At 42.7% G+C, this 25,459-nt stretch overlaps 2 protein-coding genes across 4 annotated transcripts in view; both read right to left on the reverse strand.

Moving 5' to 3' along the window:
• The window catches only part of LOC117351681 (kelch-like protein 3), a 92,976-nt gene extending 74,338 nt beyond the window's left edge, over nt 1–18,638 (reverse strand). The window contains exons 1-2 of one of the 3 annotated variants that reach the window (XM_033927332.1): nt 18,030–18,638; nt 9,117–9,217 (exon numbers count right to left, since the gene is read on the reverse strand). The gene's annotated coding sequence lies outside the window, so the exon portion shown is untranslated. Of the gene's footprint in view, nt 1–4,964; nt 4,984–9,116; nt 11,928–18,029 lie in introns of those variants that run through there. The other 2 variants (XM_033927333.1, XM_033927334.1) reach the window with 2 other exon arrangements.
• Nucleotides 18,639–21,976: 3,338 nt separating this feature from the next.
• Nucleotides 21,977–23,904, reverse strand: HNRNPA0 (heterogeneous nuclear ribonucleoprotein A0). Its single transcript, XM_033927608.1, has one exon. The coding sequence runs from the start codon at nt 23,705–23,707 to the stop codon at nt 22,718–22,720; it is 990 nt and encodes a 329-aa protein (XP_033783499.1). The 5' UTR covers nt 23,708–23,904; the 3' UTR covers nt 21,977–22,717.
• Nucleotides 23,905–25,459: the final 1,555 nt, after the last annotated feature.

Raw genomic sequence — 25,459 nt, forward strand, 5'->3', positions numbered from 1 at the left:
ATTAGAAGCAGTGCAATAGCCCATATACTCCCCCTCACAAGGCAATTCAATCTCACTACTCTTTGGCCTGTCGGACTCTGAAATCAAAACTACCACTGTAGAGTGCTCTGATTAATGCAGAGGCAGCTACACAGGACCTCCAAAAACTGAAGAAGCGCAGATTCAGAATGTACAGTTTCAGGAAGCTCAAAAAAACACATTCCCACCAGCCTCAACTACCTACACACCAACATTGGTAGGAAAAGGTCATTGCATGTGAATCACCAGCATCAAAATGAACATGATGAATCCCCCACCACCTTCAAAAGAACATGGGAGAAAACCTCTCCCTTAAAAAAAATATGACAAAGAACAAAGTGCCACGCCTTAAAAACCACACACCTTATTCTATAATGAAGTCACCTGAATTTAAGTGCCATCCGCATGCTTTAAATTTATATCCAAAACAAGAGGGACGTGTACTGTAAAGGATAGTAATCGCCTACTTCAAAGGATTGTTATTAGAATAACAATGAAGTGGTACTCTATTCACTCATGATAAGTAGCCAAAGTTGTTCAATTGCGTTCAGAACAGCGCTCAGAGTTATTCTTATATGTCAGACCAAAACAGCGGGACGAACTCGAGTGTTTAAAAGGCTGTGGCAAAACTCTCAGTCATTGCACATGTTCAATATTTAAACTGATCTCAACTGAAAATTGAAGATGTAAAAATATTTCTTGCTGCTTTAGGGTCCTAACGCATTTCACAGCTGCTGCCTCAGAAAAAACGAGATGTGTCTGTCCATTGTACCCCCCCCCTCATTGTTTTTGATCTCAATGCTCAACAGTTTAAAAGACCACAGTTTAGCTTTGTTTTTGGTGAACAACTACTCTCATTGCTCCTTGAAGTCTCTTAAGTAGGCTAAATTTACTTGATTGATTCCTCCCTTAGGTTTTAAAACTATTTTCTCCTATTTGAGTGTCCCCTAGTCTTGATAATTACCCTTTTTACACTCTATCCGCTTGGGTGTCGTCTACAGGTGCTTACAGATGGTGAAAGTGTCTTTAATGTCCCAAGTGGGGGCAAACCTGGGAAGTAGTGATCATCATACAGAGGAGGATGGCCGCACAAAACTCAAAGTCCTAGATTTCAAACGTGTGGACTTTAGTAGCATGGGAGAGTACCTGAAGAGCTGATTGGATGGGAAGACATAAGGGAAGTAGAAAAACAATGGTCCAAGTTGAAAGGTGCAATAAATAGGGCTACTGAAGAAAATATGTGAAAGGTATTAATATAGAACCAAATCTTTTCGAGATAAGAAAAATGGTAAAACTAGAGGGCATAATTTGAGGTTATAGGGAGGAAGACTTAGGAGTAATGTTAGAACTCAAACATGAAATTGCTGACCTGCTGTTAGTGATCTGTAATCTGTCGCTAAAATCGGCTGTAGTACCTGAAGATTGGAGGGTGGCAAATGTTACTCTGATTTTTAAAAAGGGCTCCAGGGCAGATCTGGAAAATTACAGACCGGTAAGCCTCACTTAAATGCCGGGCAAAATGGTAGAAAAAAATATAAAAAAATAAAATTGTCGAACATGTAGACAAACATGATTTAATGAGACAGTCAGCACGGGTCCAGCTGAAGGAGATCTTGCCTCACAAATTTGCTTGACTTCTTTGAAAAGGTGAGCCAGTAGATATAGTATATTTAGATTTTCAGAAAGCTTTCGATAAATTTCCTCACGAGAGGCTCCTGAGAAAATTAAAGTGTCATGGGATAGGTGGCAAAGTTCAGTCGTGGACTAGGAATTGGTTAACAAATAGAAAACAGAAGGTAGGATTAAATGGTCATTTTTCTCAACGGAGGAGAGTAAACTGGAGTGCTATAGGAGTCTGTACTAGGACTGGTGCTATTTAACTTATTTATAAATGATCTAGAAATTGGAACGATGAGTGAGGTGATTAAATTTGCAGATGACACTAAACTATTCAAAGTTGTTAAAATGCAAGCAGATTTTGGAAAAACTGCAAGCGGACCCTAGGAAACAGGAAGACTGGGCGTCCAAATGGCAAAAGAAATTTAATGAGGACAAATGCAAAATGATGCACATTGGGAATAACTTGAATCATAGTTACGGGATGCTAGGGTCCATCTTGGGGATTAGCGCCCAAGGATCTGGGTATCATCGTAGACAATACAATGAAACCTTCCTCCTAATGTGTGGCAGCGGCAAAAAAGCAAACAGGATGCTAGGAATTATTAAAAAAAAGGGATGGTTAAAAGACTAAAAATGTTATAATGCCCCTATATCGCTCCATGGTGTGACCTCATCTGGAGTACTGTGTTCAATTCTGGTCTCTATCTCAAGAAATATTTAGTGGCGCTAGAAAAGGTTCAAAGAAGAGCGACAAAGATGGTAAAGGGGTGGAACTCCTCTCGTATGATGAAAGACTAAAACGATTAGGGCTCTTCAGCTTGGAAAAGAGACGACTGAAAGGAGAAATGATTGAAGTATACAAAATCCTGAGTGGAGTAGAACGGGTACAAATGGATAGATTTTTCACTCCGTCAAAAATTACAAAGACTAGGGGATATTCGAAGTTACAGGGAAATACTTTTAAAACTAATAGGAGTAAAACAAAATTTCACTCAGAGTATAGTTAAGCTCTGGAACATGTTGCCAGAGGATGTGGTAAGAGCAGATAGCGTAGCTGGTTTTAAGGAAGGTTTGGACAAGTTCCAGAAGGAAAAGTCCTTAGTCTGTTATTGAGAAAGGCAGGGAGGAAGCCACTACTTGCCCTGTATCAGTAGCATGGAATATTGCTACTCCTTGGGTTTTGTCCAGGTAATAGTGACCTGGATTGGCCACTGTGAGAACGGTGCTTGATGGACCATTGGCCCCGTGAGAACTGGGCTTGATGGGCCCTTGGTCTGACCCAGTTAGGCTATTATTTTGTTCACGGAGAGGGTGGTAGATGCCTGGAATGCCCTCCCAAGGGAAGTGGTGGAGAGGAAAACGGTGATGGAATTAAAAAAAAGCGTGGGATAAAAATAGAGGATCTCTAATTAGAAAATGAAGGATGTAAAGAACTAAGGCCGGTATTGGACAGACCTGTATGGTCTGCGTTCCATATATGGTGATTCAGTGTAGGATGGGCTGAGGTGGGCATCAATATGAACTCCACTAATATGGAACAGGAGGATTTTACTGGCCAGACTTTACGGTAGATGTCCTGAAAGCAATGGGATTGTTGGATAGGCTGGAGTGAGCTTGGATGGCAACTTCAGCATTTGGAACCTAGGACACTACCAGACTTTACACAGTCTATGGCCCAGAAATATCAAAGAACAGACAAGTTAATGTAATCATGTATTTTTTTTAATGAGTATAACTTATGGGCAGACTCGATGGACCGTTTAGGTCATTTACTATGTTGTAGACTTCAATCAAATCTTTCCCCCTCAGTCGTGTCTTATCCAAACTAAAGAGCCCTAACCTTTAATCTTTCCTCATACGAGAGAAGTTTCCCCCCTTTATCATCTTGGTCACTTTTCTTTGAACCTTTTCTAGTTCCACTATATCTTTGAGATAAGGTGACCAGAATTGAACACCATACTCAAGGTGAGGTCACACCATAGAACAGTAGAGAAGCATTATAACATTCTAATTCCTATTAACCATCCATTTTTAATAATTCCTAGCATCCTGTTTGCTTTTTTGGCCCATGCCATATATTTGGCAGAGGTTTCTTGTCTACAATGAAGCCCAGATCTTTTTCTTGGGTGCCGACACCCACTGCGGTGTGCACCCATGTGTAGTGCATGAGTTAACTCTCATACCTGTACCTTGTTAAAAAAAATTGTAACCTACATAGAGCAGGGAAGATACAACAACAGCGATATTTCAAAGCTATTTACCTACAAAGTTAAAAGCATTTTACCCAGAGGAAAGTTCAGTGCTTCATCAAGTCACGTTTTATTTTTAGGTTACAATGGCAGATTTATTTCAACATTAAAAAAATCTACAAAAGGAAGAGCAACAGAGGCCTTGAGCAGTTTCAATGGTGCTGGAGAAGGCCAAAACGGTACAAACTTCAAGAAAGCCTCAAAGCAGAGCAACCTAGGGGGGATTTAAAAGATAAAGCCTAAAGCGGCATTGCATTATGGTAGATTAGCTGAAACTTATGGTCCATATCTGAAATGTGCATGTTAACTGTGACAAAAGGCAGAACAGACATAACCAAGGTGAACTGCTCTGAAATGGACCTCACGGCTAAAAATCGGGGCAAAGGATTTCTGCTGAGGAACTGATGCCCCCTAGTGGTAATGTTCGTGCAACAGCATTCCTGTTACTACATGCATTCACTTTGTGCTTTATCATCATTAAGGGGTAAATGTAGGCATAAGGCATGTTAAACTGATTTTCAAGGTGCCTCCCGACGCCAGAATCACACCTCCATAGGCGTGGCTAATTTTGGAAGTGCCATTTCATGTCTGTCCAAGTTAGATTGTAATTTCTTCCGAGTAAGGACAGTCTATAATGTCGAAATGTACAGCACTGTGTACGCTTTTCATCGCTATGTGATAAGTAGTAATAGTAAGTGCAGTAAAGCACCTACAAAGGTGCAATTCACTTCATAAGCTAGGTGCCAGAAATGCAATGAAAACCCTGGCCTACAATTCCGCTGCCTACCTTTGCCAGAGGTAGGATTCTCTAGACGGCGCCCTTGCAAGATTGACAAGCAATCAGTGGCCACCAATGGCGTCATTTAGAGAATCTGGGCCTTACTGCCTCCCGTTTAGACAGTGCTAAGGGCTCCAGCATTACCCGGTCAATACATGCTAATGTAAACACGCCCATGCCCATTCCTTGCCCCCCTCCCATTAGAATCAAGAACTTTGGCTCACCAAAAAAAGGGTAACTACTGCTGCATCAGGGTATACAGAGCCACATTTATATTGGCACATCCTTGGCATGCTCACCAGCTTTGCAGAGTTGGTCCTGAATAAGCTGATGCAACAGTTGGTCAAATGCTAGCCACCATCAGTAGGATCAAGTTGATCTGTGTCCTGCACTGAAGATAATTGTTCATTCAGTTTCACACAATAAGTTGGCACTAAAATATTAGCGTAATAACTCATGATCAAAGATACGTACATATATTTGGTATGAGGTTTTTTTTTAGTATATGAAGTAATTACCCTCTTAAACAAATTTTTATGTATACAGTATATTGCTTAAGCCTTGCGGTTCTATGTGGTTTACAAAAAAGGAAAAACTGACCAGTGTCAGTGAGTTACAATAAGACTCGGTAAAGAGATAGCAGCGGAGTTAAAGGTGGTTGACAAGTATGTATTTACAAAGAGGTAGATTAATGACAAAGGGCTGCCATATAACTTGGCAACAGCGGTAACCTGTAAGATTCAGAAGTAGGCAGAAGAGCCTTACAAAGGCGGTATAGCAGATCAGTACCAGTGAGCTGTGTCATAAGTGACAAGCTAGGTTAGCATTTGAGGTAGCTTCCGAGAATATCTAAAATGGTCTACTGAACTTCGGGACAATTTCTTGGGAGGAAAAGTCCAAAGTCCGTTATTGAGAAAGACATGGGGGGAAGCCACTGCTTGCCCTGGATTGGTAGCATGGAATATTGCTACTCCTTGGGTTTTGGCCAGGTACCAGTGACTTGTATTGGCCACTGTGAGAACAGGTTACTGGGCTTGATGGACTATTGGTTTGACCCAGTAAGGCTATTCTTATGTTCTTAATAAAGATATTCTTATGTTCTTAATGGTTACTTACAACTCTCAATTCTCAACTTTTAAGTATGGAAGGAGCTGCAGAGTATAACAGCAGGAGCAAACATTTGAGTGGGTGTTCATTCTTCAGCCCCTCAGAATCTCTTCTCTCTCCATATACACCTCCCCGAGAACTCCATTCCTCCAACAAATTGCTTTCAGCTATATCCTTCTCCTCCACTTCCAATTCCAGACTTCGTTCTTTTCAGTTCACTGCCCAGTATGTCTGGAATAAACTGAATGTCTGCCAAAACCCTTTCCTTATTCAAAAGTAGGCTGAAAACCCCTTTCTGGAGATAGCCTTCAACTCGTAACTCTACTGCCCCTTCTGCTTACCACCCTAGCTAGCAGTTTAACCATCCTCTCTACTTGTAACCCTTATGCTGGCATCCTGTTTGTCCGTTTTGATTGTTTAGGTTGTAAGCTCACTCGAGCAGAGACTGTCTCCTTTGTGACTGTACAGCGCTACATACATCTGGTAGCGATCTAGAAACAGTAGTAGTTTAGTTTGAAGAGATGAGCCAATAAGGCAGGTCTTCCACACCGATACGATGCTTCACTGGCTTCACCCCTTAAGCCAACCCTGCCTCAGATACAGGAACATGAAAAATCAAGGATACGAGGCTAACAAACCCAGATATACATCTTACAGTATAAAAATCATTGTGTCTTAGTAGCCACCACATAATCTCCTACAGATCAACTCTGTTTCCCCAAATTAATAACACCCCCCCCCCCCCTCCAGTCAAGTTTTCAGGGTATCTACAAATATTTATATTCTGCCAAAGCCTCAGAAAACAGATTCAAAGCAGATTACTGTCCCCATTATATGCAACTCAATATTATGAGGTCTCATCAAAAGATTTACAGAAGAACCACTACCACCTTTTCTGGTTGGCCATCCCTCTCCTTATGCCATCAATGAGAGATCTCCACAACCCCAAGCAGCACGAGTAAGAGACCATCAGTATTTTACTACAAAAACTTGATCATTGCCATTAAGGGTTTGGGTGCAGGCTCAGGTATTAGATTTGTTAAGGTCTGAAGTGGCTTATTACAGATGATGAACGCCATCACAGATTCTGCGCATGTTTAGAGACAAAAAGGTTGAACGCCATGGCCAAGCTTGATTTTCGCTAAAGACAAGTTCGACCACGTCTCCCCACTCCTGTCCAAACTTCACTGGCTCCCAGTTCACTCCAGAGTCCTCTTTAAAATGTGCCTGTTTAGCTTTCAAGATCATACATGGCATCCTCCCTCCTGTTATCCCTCTCTTCTGGAACTCCTCTAACCCTAAATTCCACTAGATACTCCCAAAAACTGAAACTATCATTCCCCTCTGCAAAAGGTATATCCCGCGTAGGAAAACTAGGAACATCCCTCCCCTTTAGAACCACAGAACTCTGGAACAACCTCACATCCCCGCTCAGAATTTCAAGCTCCCTCCAATCCTTCCGCAAACACCTGAAAACTTGGCTCTTTTCAAAAATCTAACACCTCCCGCTTTTTGGTACCCTGTCCCTCTATCTTCCTAGCTCCTTTCCTATAACCCTTCATTGTAGCTCCTTTTCAACCTAACCCTGTAAACCGTGCCGAGCTCTACGCTTGTGGAGATGGCGCGGTATACAAACCTACGGCGCGGTATACAAACCTAAGGTTTAGTTTAGTTAGAATGAGCTAAGAGCACGAGGACGACAGAATAGTGTTTAGTTTCATAAGAAACTTTATATGCATTAATACGAACGGAGAAAACCCAACCGAATAAACTAGATTCATTCTTGTCTTATTTAGCATATTACTAAACTAATATTCAGAGCCCCAAAATGATTTATAAAGCTGTGTCATGGCAAGTTGAATCATTAGAAAAGTTACTAAAACTACAACTTCCCATATCTGTTTACCCTGCTACATACCCTGGTGGAACTTTCACCATGTATCCACGTTACCCCTACATTCTAATGATACAAAGTCCCCAAAATGCCCTTCATTTCACAATAGTTTCTTACAAGTGTTCAAAGACTGTACCCAACTTCATTTTGAAAACTGGTAAATTCTTAAGTTTTCTAAAATCAAGACCTGGCTATTCCACTGTACATATGCCTCTCCCACTCCCCCATGAACATGAAACTGTACTCATGCACCTAATATTTGCAGTTTTATACTGTTCTTATTCCTCCCCGTCCTCATCATAGAGGTATCTGTGAACTGCATCGCTACACTAGGCATGATGGGCAGTATATCAAGCCCCTGTAAATAAGTGTGCCCAATTTTCTTTGAATCTGACATTCTTGGCCTTCAAATGTCAATAGAGCAGTGAGAATTTTTACAAACTAGAAAAAAACATTGATAGTTGTAAAGAAAAATGTAGTCTGTCCCATGTACTTTCATAAGTAAAAGTCTCCTCAGTTAGAAAATTAGGAAGTCCTTGAATCAGTAGGAGACAAGCGACAGGCTGAAGAAGGAAAGCCGAACTCTACAGAAACCATAACAAAAAGTCCAATTTTTCTTCTATCTAGGCTTCAGGACTCATCTGCAGAGCAGGCCTGATGACCATTAGGCCAAGAGCCCAAACCAGAGATATGAAAACAAGCTCATTGAGACTACCACCCCTTATCCACAAAAGGCATAACCTCCAGCCACCTACAAGATAACACCATACTAACCAAGCAGCTCCAACATCCCTCAAATCTGTGCTTCAAACTATCTGAATTTATAGAAGTACAGGACATTTCTACTGTCTTAGCTGAGAAGCTGTTCCATGCATCTATCACCCTTTCCATAAAGAAATTCTCAGATCACTCCAGAGTATCCGCCTTCACTTTGGTTCTTTCAACTGAAAGTTCTCACCTCCAGTGCACTATTTACATGTCTATCATAGCTCCCCTTTCTTTCAAAGTATAAATACTGAGATCTTACCATTTGTCCCCATATGCTTTATGAAGACAACCACTAACCATTTTAGCAACCATCTGAATCTGTTCGATCCTGGCCTCCAGAATTATGCAAATACTCTAAGAACTTAGAGACAGACTGTATACTCTTCTGCAATACCCCTTAGAAATGATGTTAAAGACAGGATGAAAAGACCAATTCCTGTAGCCCTATTCATTTACGATTACCTTATGCTGTCGCCCACTTAATCCAGTTTCTAATCTAGCCAGTCCAAAGGTCCATTTGAATTCCTTATTTACCCAATTAAATGGATTTGATCAATTTCTTTAACAAGACCTACATAAAAAAAAAAACACAACCCTACACAGCCCCAGATCTTGCAGCCCACTAGAATCCAAAAAACTGTACAATCCTCTACTTTGGCAGCGTTACCGTTAATTTACTCACCATAGAAGTCAGACTTGCTGGCTTGTAGTTCAACTTTCCTCCTTACTTGCACTTTTGTGAAAGGAACCATATCTGCCCATCTGCTGGACCATGCCCGAGCTCTAAAAGAAGCGTTGAAAGGGTCAGACAGTGTTGCTGCCAGAACTCTCTTTAAATAAATTTGGATGTACTGTATCTTCTTCGGCCCTATCATCTTATCTACTTTGTTTACTTAGCTCCTCACTCAGTCTTCTGAAAATCATTGTGTGATCTACTCATTTCTATTCCTTTTTTGGTTTGTTTTTAGCAGTCCTACCCCTGGCCCTCTTATCTGTGAATACAAAATATTTGTTAAGCAATATAGTTTTATCCTAATCAGTCTCTTACAATTCCTCACCACCACCCCAAAAAACCCCATTGGATCTAACAAGACACTTTTGCAATTTCTGTCACTAACCACTTTCATTTTTGCTTTCTTGACTGCCCTTAACTTCTCCAGATATTTTGTCTTCCTGCAGTCTCTTGTACTTATAAAGCTTGTTTTTTTAGTTTCTTTCTAAAAAAACCCCAAACCAAACTAGTAGCCTGATCCTTAAAATTTTTCAATTTTATCCACTGCTTTTCTACATACCCAGGGTATTACCATTCTGTTACACTTATGTTCATCTATTTCCAGCAGCAGAACCTGCTGGAAGTAGAAGTTTCATGAATGATTACTTTTTCTTCATTTACAAAAGTATTTTTGCCATGTACACAAAGAGGGCACATGTGCAATGATTATAATTTAATATTGGTGAGTTGATCAGTGCAATTTATGGTGGTCCCAAGCTAGGATATATGAGCACACTTCAGAATATATATCTCTAAAGGCATATTAAGACACGATATTCTCGGTAGATACTAATGTATTTTATTCCCTTATCTTGAAAAAAAAAAAAAATGTTGCCCTAAAGTTTTACACACATACTTTTTATACAAGCCATCTGAACCCATGTCTAATATACATATTATCTGGTGATCACTGGATGTCAGATCACCCATATCAGACATGTCCCCAATCACTAAATCCAGTATCACTTCCTAAAGTGGGTTTCAATACCAGTTTGTCCAAATCAATGTGTGGCAAATATTGTGAATGCTTCAATTAAATCTTTCTACGAGGGAAGGTCTGTATCACATGAAAGCACATAAATATTACATCTTTCCAGGTGGACCCACTATGCCACCTCCTATAGTCTCAAAGGAGACAGTTGTGGCTGGTATTTTTGTTTTTTTTAACAGACCCCATTCCTTTCCTAACCTGTCCTTCCTGAACAAATTGTAGACCAGTATAACTAAACCCTCTTAAATGTTTCTCCATGTGTGACAATGATATCCAAGTCTTTCGTCCATTACAACCTCTTAGCCTGCTGGGACTTCCGTTTCCCATACTACATGACAACTGTTACTTTTACTTACCTGGGGACTTTCTCCATCCACTCTCAATAGTCCCAGTTTAAAGTCCTCCTCAGCAGGTTAGTCATTCAGCCACTTCTTCAATAAATAGATCCCTCCGTTGTACTACTTAGAAATGCTATCCCACTGTTCAGAATCCATCATGCTTTCTATGCCACTAATTAGGCAATCACATATTCACCTCCAGAAAGGGAGCTTCTTGGCCTTTACCCTCAATATGGAGGATTGAGAAGACTGCCTTTGTACCCTCTGCCAGGTCCACTTTTAATATGTTCCCATGGATACCAGGCAGTATCATTTTGCCAATGTGGATTAGAAGGCTTGATGAGTCTGGGCAAACTCTGGAACATCTTTGATCTTGGCCCAAGGCAGAACAGTATACCTCCTGAAACATCTGAAACGTCTGGTCAGTATAGATGTCCATCTATACTGGTCATATTAACCACCACTACCTTAAACTTCCTAAGAGCTGTTGATTTCAGGGATATGGAGTTGGGAGTCAGAAGCAATTTTGGGTGCAGTTGGTGAGAATGTACTCATTCCAGTCTCAAAAAAAACAAACAAACATTTAAATAAAACCATAAGATCATATAACAATAAATTTACTCTTATACAACACACATTTCTTTGGTCCGAGATCTAAAGTTTATTTATCAGTATCTTAGATCCAAAACAATCCAGTATCAGTAGGAGTTGAAGCTTAGGTCAAAGGTTTTGTGTACAGACTCCACAGCCCTGGTGTATTCTACATATTTTGAGCTCATTTCTTCTGTTCCTGTAATAGCATTGCCTCTTTCACTTCCAGGATTGCATGCCAGTTCTTCACTTCCTAGGGAAGAAGAGTCCATACCAATTCTGTTGGCTCTGATTTGTCCTCATCTTTTCGGTGTCACATTCCTCTCTCCTCAAGATCTAGGATATTTCAAGCAGCATTTCATTTAAGGAACCTCTCAGTTCTTCCATAGTTTCTGAAAAGTTCAGTCTACAGGCATCCTTTACACTGACCTGGTCCTTGCCCTTAATCATGCTGAACGACAGTAGAAGCAGTGGTGGGTGCAACAACATTGCTGATAATGTTTCCCAACCATATTTCTGTTGAAGCTTTCATACCTTTGGAAAAGTCTTCCCTACCTTGCCATCTCACGAAAGTCATTCTCCCAGTTAGAACCTTGTAATCCCATGCATAAACTAATTTCTGTCAGGGTAGGTTTTTGATGTAATTTATTTAGCTGACATAAGTTACCTTGTGTGTTGTGCAAGTAAACTAATTTCTGTACATAGAACCATGTAATATCTTATGAAATGAAGGAACGGCTAACTTGCAATAAATCCTCAATAGTGTTGTAACATCTACATGTCAGATAGAACCCAGAAATCATCGGAGTTAGAAATACTGAAAATTGTCACTTAGAACCCTGTAATTCTAAGGTCGCGAATTCTGTTGTCAACAAAAACTAGCATTTAGATAAAATCTAACCCCTCTGTTTAGTCCAGTTTGTAGGCTCACTTTTTATTGGTATGTTTAGTAATTATCCATTCAGTCTACAAAAAGATTAGGTTCTTACCTTGCTAATATCTTTTCTAGTAAATTAGAATGGGCTATATCCCAGTCCTTGCAAGCCTTGCTGAAGGAATCCACTTCCAGTTTTTGAATCCCTCCTACTTCAAAGGGCTCTGCTACCCCCCTACAGTTAGTTCCAAAGCAGGCAATAACTCCTTCTAGAAAGAGATGTGAAAGAGGGGTACAGGGAAACTCCCCAAAGAACAAGTCTGTTCTGCTCTGAAGTTATAACAAACATTTTAAATAATGATCAAACTAGCACAATAAGCATGCCAAACAAAGATTAATGGAGTTCAAATACTCCAAAGCATCCTAGCAAGACTACTGTTCATACCCTTAAGGTCTCACTGGCATTCAACTGTCAGGTTTGGATAAGAACATTCAGAGACAGCAGGCAGGTGCAGGAAATAAAATGACCAGGCAGGGGTCCAGAATGACACACCTATCTACTAGAAAAGATATTTGCAATGTTAAGAACCTAATCTCTTTTTTTAGTGCAATAGGTGCGTCATTCTGGATAAGCAGGATGTACAAAAGCAATCCAAGAAATCTAGAGTAGGACCACTGCGTCGGCTCTTAACACTGAGGATCCAAAGGCAGAGTCCTCCCTTGCCGCCACATCCACTCTGTAAAACTTGGAAAATGTATGTAGATTGGACCAAGTCGCTGCCCTACAAATCTCCTTGGGGGAGACCGCCCGAGTTTCTGCCCATGCTTCTATTCAAATGTGCCTTTACAGACAATAGGGGCTGTTCCCCACAAACAATATATGTTGACGAAATGGTCTGACGGATCCCATCTGGAAATTGTGGCCTTGGAAGCCTGTACATTGCATCTAGCTAGCTTTTGTCAGCACAAAAAGATGGTCAGATATCTTGAGGTTACCAATGAGTTTAGGCTATCGAACCACCCTTTTAACATACTTCCTCAGAACCTGGTCCTTTTTCTTGGAACCTGTGGACTGGAACGCCGGCAATCTGACTTCCTGACATGGAACACCAAAACCACCTTCGGCAGACAAGTAAGGAATAGCGCACATACTCCAACTTCAGTAGATTTAAGGAAAGGCTCTCTGTAATAAAGAGCCTGCAACTCCGAGACCCTTCTCACTGAGGTAATGACTACCAGAAAAAACGTTTGAGCGTCAGATCCCTCAAGGACGCTACCTACAGCAGCTCATATGGATCTTGGGAGAGCCCCTGCAAAACCACATTAAGACACCAAGGGAATAGAGGTTTTAACAGAGTCCTGATACATAGTGCTCCTTTTAGGAATCTGGCTATGTCCAGTTGAGACGCCAGCGTAGATCTGTGGCCTTGAGCCCTAAAACAAGAGTCCCACTACTTGGACTCTTAAGGGACGCCACTAGGATGTGTAATTTACTCTCTGTAGAATTACCTCAAAAATTTCAACATATTACTATCATGAGGCCAACATTTACATTTTTGCAAAAACATTACTTTCATAATTTTTTGTAATTAAAAGCCATCAAAATGGTATATGAACTGCACAGCATCTTTCTGTAAAGCTTGCAGAGGGAATTACAATTTTTAATTTCTGGAAGCAAAAAGGAAGAGATAATACAAACATTCAAATATGTAGTAAAGCACCTGAAGGCAGCTTTCTCCAATAATAGAAGGTTCAAGAACAAGGAACCATCATACAAATCTAAAAAGGTGGTAAGGAGAAATTAGGTTCTTACCTGCTAATTCTCTTTCTTTTAGTCCCTCCAGACCGGCACAGAATGGATGGGTTTACGCTCCTCTGCCAAAGGGTGGAGACTGACTTTTGGCAGTAGTACAAATGGGCTGTGCAGTCCCATCTACAATCAGTGTGATGAATAACCAAGCTGGAACTAACTAACTAAAGAACTGTGAACTATACACTATACACACACCGACTTCACTCTCATATGGAGAAGACACTATTGGATACTGATTAGAACAAGAACCTTCAAAGTATCCCCACAGTTCGCCAGCTAAACCAGACACCACTGCTCTTACTATACTCCCCAAAAAACCAAGATGAGATACTACAGAAAAAAAACAGTGAAAAACACCAAATTAAAAACAGGGCAGGGTCTATGCCGATCTAGAGGGACTAAAAGAAAGAAAATTAGCTGACAAGAACCTAATTTCTCCTTTATCGTCCCTCCAGACCAGCACAGAACAGATGGGATGTACCAATGCAATACCCATCATGGGTGGGACCCCCAAAGGGCCACCACAAGAACTCACTGAACACCATACAGTAGTGGCAAACAAAAGAATGGAGAGAAGACCAAATCATAGCTTTACAGATATCTACCGGAGGCACAAGAGAACTCCCAGTCCAAGAGGCTGCCTGACCCAGAGTGGAATGAGCTTTGAGAAAATACAGAACAGGCTTCTGTTGAAGAAGGTACGCTGAAGCGATAGCCTCCTTGATCCAGCGCACAATCGTAGCCTTGGAAGCACTATCCCTTATAAGGACCCGCTAAAAGGACAAAAAGATGATCCATCCTGCCAACGGAACTCCTGAACATAAGCGCAAAGGACCCTACAGACATCCAATTTGCGCACCTGCCTCTGCACCAAAGAGCCCTCCCTACTACCCAAGACCGGAAGGACAACGGACTGGATGACATGAAAAGGCAAGACATTTGGAAGAAAAGGAGGTAATCAGCCACAGCTCCCTAGAGAACTCCAGGAAGGGAGACCTACACGAAAAGGCCCTGCAGTTCGGAAATGCATCTCATGGAAGTAATTGCCACAAGAACACCGCCTTAAGAGAAAGGTCCTTCAACGTGCAGGAATCAAGAGGCTCAAAAGGAGGATAAACAAGATGAAAGTTTCCAAGAGGATGGAGATCACCTTATCCAAACATCCTTTTACTTAGGCTTTCCCTTTCAAGAGCCAAGCTGTAAGACAAAAGGGACCTGGATCGAACATGCAAATGGGTCCCTGCGTCAGGTGGTCGGGCAAGAGGGGCAGGGGAAGAGGATCTGCCACGAGACAACAAAACAGATCTGCATACCACGGGTGTCTGGGCTAGTCCAGAGCTACCAGGAACACGCAGCCTGTATGCCAGGCAATGCGAAGAACTCTGCTCACCAGTGGCTGCGGAAGAAAAACAAAGCAGGCCATCCAACGGGCAAGCCTGCACAAGAGCATTCAACCCCTCGACCTAGTAATCCCTGCACTGACTGAACAACCTCGACACTCGTGGCCATAAGGTCCATGATTGAACAATCAACTCAAAGGCTTCCAGCCCGAGACACCACTTCATGGGATCCAGCACATGACGACTGAGAAAATCCGCCTGGACACTGTCCATGTCTGCTATGTGGGAAGCAGAGATGTCAAGAAGATAAGCCTCTGCCAAGTCCATAAGAGTTGCCTCCTGCACTACCAGATAAATCTTGGTTCCCCCCTGATTGACATAAGCCACTGCCATGGCATTATCCGAGAGAACCCAAACCGACTTCCCTCAAACAACTGGAAAGCTACTGCCAACCAAATGGCTCTGGTCTCTAGAATATTGATCGCCCATGATGTTTCCACTGACAATCAGCTGCCCTGAGCCGAGCTACCAAGACACTGAGCTCCCCAAACGCTGAGACTGAATCAACCGGCTGACCACCCAGCCTAGCAACTGCAGAACTCCACAACCCAAGCCATGACCTGGGAGCTCTCCTGAAAAGACTTTGCTCGAATGAACCAGTCATCCAGATAGGGATGAACCAGAATGTGTTCCTTGTGCAAGGCCGCCGCCACCACTACCATAATCTTGGTGAAAGCCAGATCAAAAGGAACTGCACAAAACTGATAGTGCTTTCCCAAAATTGCAAAGGAATCGCTGATGGGAGGCCTGAATCAGAACATGCAAGTAGGCCTCAGTTTGAGAGAAGCCAGAAATTCCCCAGGCAGAACAGCTAGAATTACGAAAAGAAGGAACCCAAAGCGCCCTGCAGGGCTGTGGAGTCAGTAGATAAATGTTCGACTCCGACTCCTCAGTTTTTTGTACTTCAAACTCCGACTCCAGTACTCGAAATTTCCTCAGACTCCACAGCACTGGTTAATTTTCAGATCGTTAAAATGGAATGTCAAGTTGAAAGAAATGAGCATTTTCGACACCACCTTCTTTTTGCTTTTAATCAAGGTTCTAAGGCCGCAGAAGCTGCTCGCAACATTTGTGCTGTGTATATAGTGGGTGCTGTAGCTGAAAGAATCGCTCGTGATTGGTATGCCAAGTTCAAAAATGGAGTCGGTAGATAAATGTTCCGACTCCTCAGTTTTTTGTACTTCTGACCGACTCCAGGTACCCGAAATTTCCTCCGACTCCTCGACTCCATAGCCCTGGCGCCCTGTTGACACCCTTCAGGTCCAAAATGATCTGAAAAACCATTCTTTCTTGGCCACCACAAAGTAAATGGAGCACCAGCTGGTGCAAATCTCCTGAGGGGGCACTGGAACCACCATTTTGAGGTCCAGCAACCATTGCAGTGTCTGACAAAATGCCCGCTTCTTCCAAGTTACCTGACAAGAAAGGAAAAGATCTGGTAAGGGCCGGTAAAACTCGAGAGCATAGCCGTCCTGCATCACTTCTAGGACCATTGTGATCTCAGCTCACCCCCAATAAAACTCCCGCAACCAGGCTCCCACCGGAACTGGGGGGAAGGACCCCCAACAAGTCATTGGGCAAGATGGGCAGAGGAGCCACTGGTGGTCACGACTTGCCCTGGCAGGCTCCCCAAAGCTGCCCGGCAACCAAAACAGGGACAATAAAGCCACTAATAATATCCAACAGGCCCTAACTAACCAAAGGAAAGACTGCACAGGCTTACCATCTCCACCTGCTGGAGAGTGAGAACAGGATTGTAGAAGGGACTGCACAACCAACTTGTACTACAGCCAAAAATCAATGTGTTCAAGTCTCTAATGAGGAGTGTGTGGCGCAGTGGTTGGATCTACAGCCTCAGCACCCTGGGGTTGTGGGTTCAAACCCCGCGCTGCTCCTTGTGACCCTGGGCAAGTCACTTAATCCTCCATAGCCCCAGGTACGTTAGATAGATTGTGAGCCCACCGGGACAGAGAGGGAAAAATGCTTGAGTACCTGATTGTAAAAACCGCTTAGATAACCTTGATAGGCGGTATATAAAATCCTAATAAACAAACATACCTGTTGGCAGAGGAGCATAAACCCATCCGTTCTTTGCCGGTCTGGAAGGACGATAAATACTATAATTTTTTCCAGTTAAGAGGGTGGTAGGCACCTGGAAAAGGACTTTCAGTAGATCTTGTAAGCTTCCCAACACCATCAGTGTTCAAACATATATGGAAAAGACACACACTGGGGCTTCAGTAGCAAAGTGATGGGCTGCTGGGGGAGGATAATGACTGAAGACCTTCTACAAAACAGCAAGCATTCACAAACAGGCAGGGTAAGCCATTCCTTTTCCCACTGATGTTGTTTCTGATCACCAACATAGCAGCAACATGTATACAAAATGCACCATTTAACAAAGTCTTCCAAAGAGCATGATGTACACAGCACACAGTAACTATTGTCTGATTTTTAGAAGAAATGTAAAAAGTACCCACAAACATTTCATTTTGAATCATGGTGCTAGGTTATACCCCCAGTTATATACAATATCTAGAAGTAGAGGATAATTCTAGCTTATATGGAAAAAGTTGGACACTATGGATGATTGGAAGATGACAAAGGTCTGAGACATAATGAAGTCATGTTTGAAAGCAGACATCTCAAAGATGTTTCTATATCAAGAGCCACTACAACACTTACATAATAAAAAAAAGTAATAGAGTACTCTGCCAACATTAAAACATGGTCACACAATTCTAACTTTGTTAACTTTACAGGATGAATATTGCTTCCTCCTCCCACCCCCCCAGAATACTTTTGTTGGGACTCACCTGAATACCTTCTGCAATTGGCTGCTCAGAGGCTTCACAGCTCTGGAGCCATATATAGATCCTAGGACTTGCAGAATAAACCCGCATTGAACACAACCTGGAAAGCCGAAAAACAAACAAAAACACACAGGACAGAACAAATGATAAAAATCCAATTTTAAATATATCAGTGACAAGCATGTTTTGGACAGAGGTTAGATATATGATGGAAGACTCAGCTGAAAATGTCATGGGAAAAGTATAGTGCAGGTTAAATATCCACATGACCAATGTGTCAAAACCTGCTGTACAAGCAGAAGTGTGCCCTATACCACAGAATGCCTCCTGCTATTAATTGAAAGGTATTTTAAGTGACCTAAATGGTATACATTAATCTGCAAGAATAAGAACCCAATTCACTCAGCATTTTCCCACTCTATGGAAAAAAAATCCACTGAATGTTATTGGTAGACACTGTATTGTAATTTTTTAAAGTATATTTATAAAGTGTTTTTATAAATTTGGCTTGAACTTTAATATTTATGAACCATTTTGGACTAGAATATTTATATTATGCAGCTTAGTCACTTCAATTTGTAGATTATATGAAAACTTAGCATAGACCAACACAAGCAGACACAACTGGAAAATTATTGTTCTCTTTAAAAAGTTAGATGCATAACAGTAGCCCTAGAGCAGGGATCTCAAAGTCCCTCCTTGAGGGCCGCAATCCAATTGGGTTTTCAGGATTTCCCCAATGAATATGCATTGAAAGCAGTGCATGCACATAGATCTCATGCATATTCATTGAGGAAAACCTGACTGGATTGTGGCCCTCGAGGAGGGACTTTTGAGACCCCTGCCCTAAAGCTTAGACCAGTGGACTGAGTACCAGGAAAGCCAAGCTTCAAATCTCAGACACACTCCTGTGACTTTGGGCAAGTCACTTAACTTTCCATTGCCTGAGGTACAAATAAGTACATGTCGCAGTCTAAGAAAGGGTACCAAGTCTTAGTGTATGCTTACTTGAGAAAGGCAACAATGTCAGTTGGGTTCTATTTATAATTAAAAATTTTGTTAATTGAAATGGTATTATCTTTGGCAAATTAAATGATAGAAATGTGTGGTTTGTTGCATTTGAATCAGCATCTTCTTGATTACTTAGCCAGCTGAATAACTCCATTTCTAATGACTTGGTCCCTCTTCTTGGATTATGACATATTGTAAGCCCTCTGGGGACAGAAAAATATCTAATGTACCTACATTACTCAACTTGAGCTAATGCTAAAAATATGCAAGTTAAATCAAAGACAGACACTGCTGTACTTAGGTCTCAAGGGATATAAAGGAGACTTGTGTAGCTTAATATATTAGTGAGAAACATTGTTAAGAACATAATTGCCGCTGCTGGGTCAGACCAGTGGTCCATCCTGCCCAGCAGTCCACTTCCGCAGCGGCCCTTAGGTCAAATATCAGTGCCCTATTTGAGTCTAGCCTTACTTGCGTATGTTCTGTTCCAGTAGGAACTTATCCAACCTTGTCTTGAATCCCCGAAGGGTGCTTTCCCCTATAACAACCTTCAGAAGAGCGTTCCAGATTTCTACCACTCTCTGGATGAAGAACTCCCTTACATTTGTATGGAATCTTTAGCGAGTGTTTGTTATGAATTGCTCTGTTGGCATGAATAAAGATTAAAGACTAAAGGTTTGACCCCAGCACCCCCCCCAAAAAAAATCATAAATACCCTAAAAGATTCTTAGATCTTTTCCTTGTTGCTCATTCCAAGAGATAAGTTTATCCCTGTCCACACGGCTATTAATATAATCTTTCGCTACAGCTAGTCTTAAATTAAAACTTTTTAAATTCAACTAACTAGCCAATTTATCTGGTATGTATTTAGTATTTTACCATATCTATGGAGTGTTGCCTAAATTTTAATACTTATTCTACACTACATGTAAGTGTATCTCAGACTTTGTTATAAGCATAAATCTTGCAATGGGGCTCATTTGTACATGATGCAGAGAATGGAAACAAAATGTAGACTAGTTCATCAAATTGTAATATACAAGTAGATTACAGTAGATTCCATTCTACACAGTGCCGAAGTAAAGTTATTGCAAGTATATCTAGGGAAAAGTATCCTAAGTGGTTTTATAAGTAGTTCAAAAAGTTATAAATAGGAGAGGATGCAATATGCAACTTTTTCCCCCCTTAAGCCACAGAAATTTAAAGAAAAGGTGCGTGTGTGTACTAGAGAATGAGGGACAAATTTTTCCCCATCCCTGAAGGAACTCATTTTTCCGTCCCATCCCCATTCTTGCAAGCTCCATTTTCATCTGAGCAAGCCTCAAACACTTTAAAATCATAAGTGTTCACGGCTGGTGCGGTTAAGGCAGAGCTTACAGGGACAGGTACAGCGACAGAACTTGAGGGGATGGGGTGGGGAAATTGAGTTCCTAAGGGGATGGGGACAAATTTGCCCCCATGTCATTCTCTAGGGTATTCTCAATATTCTTGCTCCTACACACCATCATATCAAATGTTTTTTTTTTAAGTCAATTTTTTCAGCACTTACCATGCTGTAATCAGTTGTAACCCGTGGGGACTAGTGATTGGGGCTGTTGCATAATACCTGCCTTAAACTTCTTCCAAAATTTAATGTGAACTAGTGCAGATAAAAAGTGTTCAAGAATACCATTCTAGGCCTTTAATTTCCAAATAATGCGGTCTTCATCAGAACTACCAAAGTTATGTCTTGATTCAAACAACTAAAGCAATTCAGAATACTTGAACCTGAAATTTCTGGCTTCTATATTTCTAGAATTTGTTGGCTTTTTTCTCCATCTTGTCTTTTTGGTTTATCATTTTATGTTACGAGTAACATGCAAAAGTTAACATATGCATGTTAATTTAGGTCTCCTTTTATCAAGCAGTGGTAGAGCCTTTTACCGCAGGCCAGTGAGGTAAATGCTCCCATACTTATAGAAATTGAATGTATGCCAGAGCATTTACCTTACCAGCCCAAAATAAAAGGCTTTACTAATGCTTGATAAAAGGAGACCTTAGTGTAGTGTAATTGATATATAAAGTTTTGTAAGGCACTGCATAAACCAAAAGCATAATAAAGAAATATGAATCTTTTGGTATCATTTAAGTTCAGTACTTTTATGGTGAAAATAGACAAGTTACGGAACTTTTTCACTTTAAGTAGATAGCACAGAGCTGTCATAGCAGGCAGTATGTAGATAAATCCCCCAACTCAATTTAAAATGAGTTCTAAGCTAAATGAAAACAATTCAACCAGTAAAATTTAAAAGTCTAGCATGCAACATGCTAAATGCATTTAAGAGCTCCTCCAACCAGGGCATCATTTCAATTTTTTTTCCACAGCTTACACTTTCAATTGAAAAAAAATGGCTAGCCTCAAGGTCTGCACCAGAAGAGTTTGGGTTTTTTGGTTGGGGGGAAGAGGGGAGAGAAATGGAGTCAAATCTTGTTACCACTTACCACAATCAGGTCTCTCAAAGAGAAAATGCAAAGTACTCTGCATTAGTAGTCATTTATTTTATTTAGTGGACAGTTTGCCAGAAAAAGGCAGAGAAAAAAATTGGGTGAACATTGGCCTGTCTTAAACTATGATTTCACATAATACTTACATGGAGAATATGAAGTGCATACAAGGGGCCCTTCCTAAATATCTAGCACTAGAGTGAAATAACTGATTTTCAACCAGCAACCCAAAAATTCACATTTTAAGATCAATGTTATCTATATATAGAGAAATAAATAGGCCTGAAACTAAGCAATCTGGCATTTGAAATATTTTATATGAATGAAACACATGCGTAACAAACTGTATTGCTCCAGAACTACACAGTACATACATTGACACCAAAAATGCCTTAAGAAATGCCCAGCAGGGTCAACTACTTAGCACAAAATGGTGGATGTACACAAACTGCAAAGTTAGATTAATTTTAAATGACACCATCCACCAATTAGTAGGTCAAATTGTTTGCATTTTTTTTTTTTTAAATCCAAAAAGCTACTAGCAGGATAGCAAAACATCAAGACCTTAGGGAAAATATCACCTTATTTGTCTTTAAAATACTACTCAAAATACATTTCGCTGATATAACCGAACAAAACTAAAAACTTAAATCGATTGTGACAGGAGGAAGATAAAAAAAAAAAAAATACGGAGTGAATCCTAGAAAGGAAAAAAAAGTTAGACAGAAGTCAGAAAAAACAATGATTTATTTTTAAAAAATAAAACGTAAAAACGATTTACAGGATGCTCATTCTCTTTCGCATTTTTTAAATGGAACCGGAAACAGGATTCATAGAAAAAAATTCAGCCAGGCATCAGCAAAAGTCCTTCTTTCCACTAAAGGAACCTCCCACCCCCTTTCTCTACGCGGGATTTTTTTTTAATCCAGATACAACTGGGCCCCAGAAAAATTAAGCTTTCGTTTTACTTTTTTTTTTTTGTTTGTTTGTTTCGTTGCTGCTAGTATAAAAAACGACCAATGTCCAGGAATAATAAAAAATAGAGTCCATCGTGACTGTAACACAAAAAACGTGGCCGAGTCTGGTCTTCTGGCGCCCAGGTGCGGCGCCATTTGCCGCTGCAGCTGGGGGGGGGGGGGGGGGAGGGAGGCCGGCGCGGAGGCGGTGGGAGAGGGGGGGGGAGGGAGGCCGGGCTCTCAGTAGGTGCCGCCTCCGTAGGTGCCGCCGCCGCCTCCGCCGTACGAGCTGCTGCTGCTGCTGCCGTAGCCCCCGTAGCCGCCTCGGTAAGGTCCGCCGCTACTGCCGCCGCCGCTACTCCTGGCGCCCCAGCTGCCGGCGCTCTTCATAGGCCCGAAGGCGGACTGCTGCTGGCTGTAGCTGCCGAAGCTGTTGTAGCCGTTGCCGTAGCCTCCTCCGCTCTGGTCCCCGTAGCCTCCGTAGGCGCCGTAGCTGCTGCTGCCGCCGCCTCCGCCGCCGCTCACCGAGCCGAAGCCGCCGTAGGTGCTGTAGCCGCTGGCGCCGCCTCCGCTCTTGGCGCCGCCCGTCAGGCCGTTCTGGCTACGGGCGCCGCCGCCGCCGCGCCCGCGGCCTCCTCCGCCGCGGCCTCCTCCTCCTCCGCCCCGCGCCGAGCGCCCCGGGCCGCCCGTCTGGATGTCCTCCTTGGGCACGGCCTTCTTCACCTCCACGCGGTGCCCGTGGATGGGGTGGAACTTGACCACGGCGGCCTTGTCGGCCGAGTCGTGGTTCTCGAAGTAGACGAAGCCGAAGCCGCGCTTCTTGCCCGACTGCTTGTCGGCGATGATCTCGGCCTTCTCCACCGGGCCGAACTGCGAGAAGTGCTCGACCAGGTCCTCCTCGGCCACGTCCTCCTTCAGGCCGCCCACGAACAGCTTCTTCACCTTGGCGTGCGCGCCCGGCTTGGCCGAGTCCTCGCGCGACACGGCGCGCTTCAGCTCCACGTTGTTGCCGTCCACCGCGTGCGGCGAGGCGGCCATGGCGGCGTCGGCCTCGTCGCTGCTCGAGTAGGTGACGAAGCCGAAGCAGCGCGAGCGCTTGGTCTGGGGGTTCACCACCACCACGCAGTCCGTCAGCTGCCCGTAGGTCTCGAAGTGCTCGCGCAGGCCCGCCTCGGTCGTCTGCACGTTCAGGCCGCCGATGAAGAGCTTACACAGCTGCGAGTTCTCCATCGCTGCTCGTGCTGCTGCTGCTGCTGCCGCCGCCGCCGCCGCCCCCGGCTTCCTCAACGTCCTCGGCCGCCGCGGTGAGAGAGGAGAGAGAGAGGGAGAGAGATGGCGCGCGCGCGTTCGCCCCCCGCACGGCGCTTGCTTGGGAACTGACGTCACAAAGAGCACGCTTCAACCGCCCCTCCCTCCTCTCGCCCCGCCGTCGGCTGCCATAGGGCGGCCGGGGCCGTGGCGCCCGCCCCCCTTTTCCCGCGCGATTTCCTGACACCCGCTTCCCCCCCCCCCTCCCACCTGCCCTTGGGCTAGCCCGCCTTGCCGAGCGTTTGTACGCAGGTGCCGGAAGCCCGGGCTTAGAGGCGCGCGGGAGTTTTTGAAAAAAAAAAGCTCACGTGGCGGCGGCGGGCGAAAGAAGGCCTTCGCCCCGAGCGTGCCGAACGCCGTCGCTCTCCCGAAATGGGAGGTGCTAAAAACGCGGCTTTCGTGTAGCGCGCACCGTTACGACCGTCGGCGTGCCGTTTCCCGCCAAAGCCAAAACAAAAAGAGCTAAGACTCCTCTGAAAATCGCACATTCCAGGGTTCATGAAATTTTATTTGCATTTAAAGGTTTCACTGAAAATAATGATAATAAAATACAAGTCATAAACAAATGGGCTTAAATTAACACCCTTAACTGCATTTGCAAATTTCAGGACAGAAAATTCTTCACAGTACTGTACAGTCACAGACACCATTAAACAATGGGTAAATTATAGTTATAAAGCACAAACAGAAGGGAGAAGAGAACTTGACAAACAACAAAGAAAAGGCAAACAAGATGCCTATATCAACCATCAGTTACATTTATTCTCATAGAAACTAAATTAACCCCTTCCTTTATAAAGCTGCACTAGCATTTTTAGTGCAGCTGTGGCGGTAAGACCTCCGGTACTCATAAGAATTCTATGAGTTGGAATTTTTACCGCTGTGGCCAGCCCTAAAAACTCTGGCACAGCGTTGTTAAGGAGGGGGTAAAATAGTCAAATAAAGTTCCAGTATGATTATTTAGAAACAGATCTTTATAACTAAGGTCCTGACTAGGATCCCAGTTTGGGCAATGCCTTCTTCAGGGGACAAGCAAGTAACCAATTATAAAGCACAGTTGGGATACTTTGTGCAGAGTTCCTGAAGACACCCAACACAATTTGCCTTTTGAGTATTACCATATTTTTCGCTCCATAAGACGCACCTGACCATAAGATGCACCCACCTGTAGAGAAGGAAAAAACAATAAAAAATTCTGAACCAATCTACTATGAAGATATTGGGTGTAACATTGGATCAGAGCCTAACCATGAAAGACCAGGTTGACTCCTTAATCAGAAAGAGTTTTTTCACTCTATGGAAGCTTCGATCCATTAGGGCATATTTTGACATGTCAGCTTTTAGAATTCTGGTACAATCCCTCTTTTTAAGTCAACTTGATTACTGTAATATCGCCTATTTGGCAATTACCCAAAAGAATATGCAACGATTACAACTGGTGCAAAATGCAGCGATTAAACTGATCGTCGGACTGAAGAAGTCCGATCATGTAACACCTTACTACTGACTACTGCATTGGCTGCCGATGGAGGCATGTGTGAAGTTTAAGTTCGGTTGTTTTTGCTTTAAGGCACTATTTGGTCTAGCCCCTAAATATATAGCTGACCTTTTCTCTTTCTCAGCCAACAGACATAAGAGAAGCTCACACTTGAACTTTGTTTCCCCTCCAGTTAG

This window comes from Geotrypetes seraphini, chromosome 18 (assembly GCF_902459505.1).
Source record: "Geotrypetes seraphini chromosome 18, aGeoSer1.1, whole genome shotgun sequence".
NCBI classification, from domain to species: Eukaryota; Metazoa; Chordata; class Amphibia; order Gymnophiona; family Dermophiidae; genus Geotrypetes; species Geotrypetes seraphini.

Coding starts and splice junctions, on each gene's coding strand:
- HNRNPA0 (XM_033927608.1), bottom strand. CDS start 23,707: ATGGAGAACTCGCAGCTGTGTAAGCTCTTCATCGGCGGCCTGAACGTG.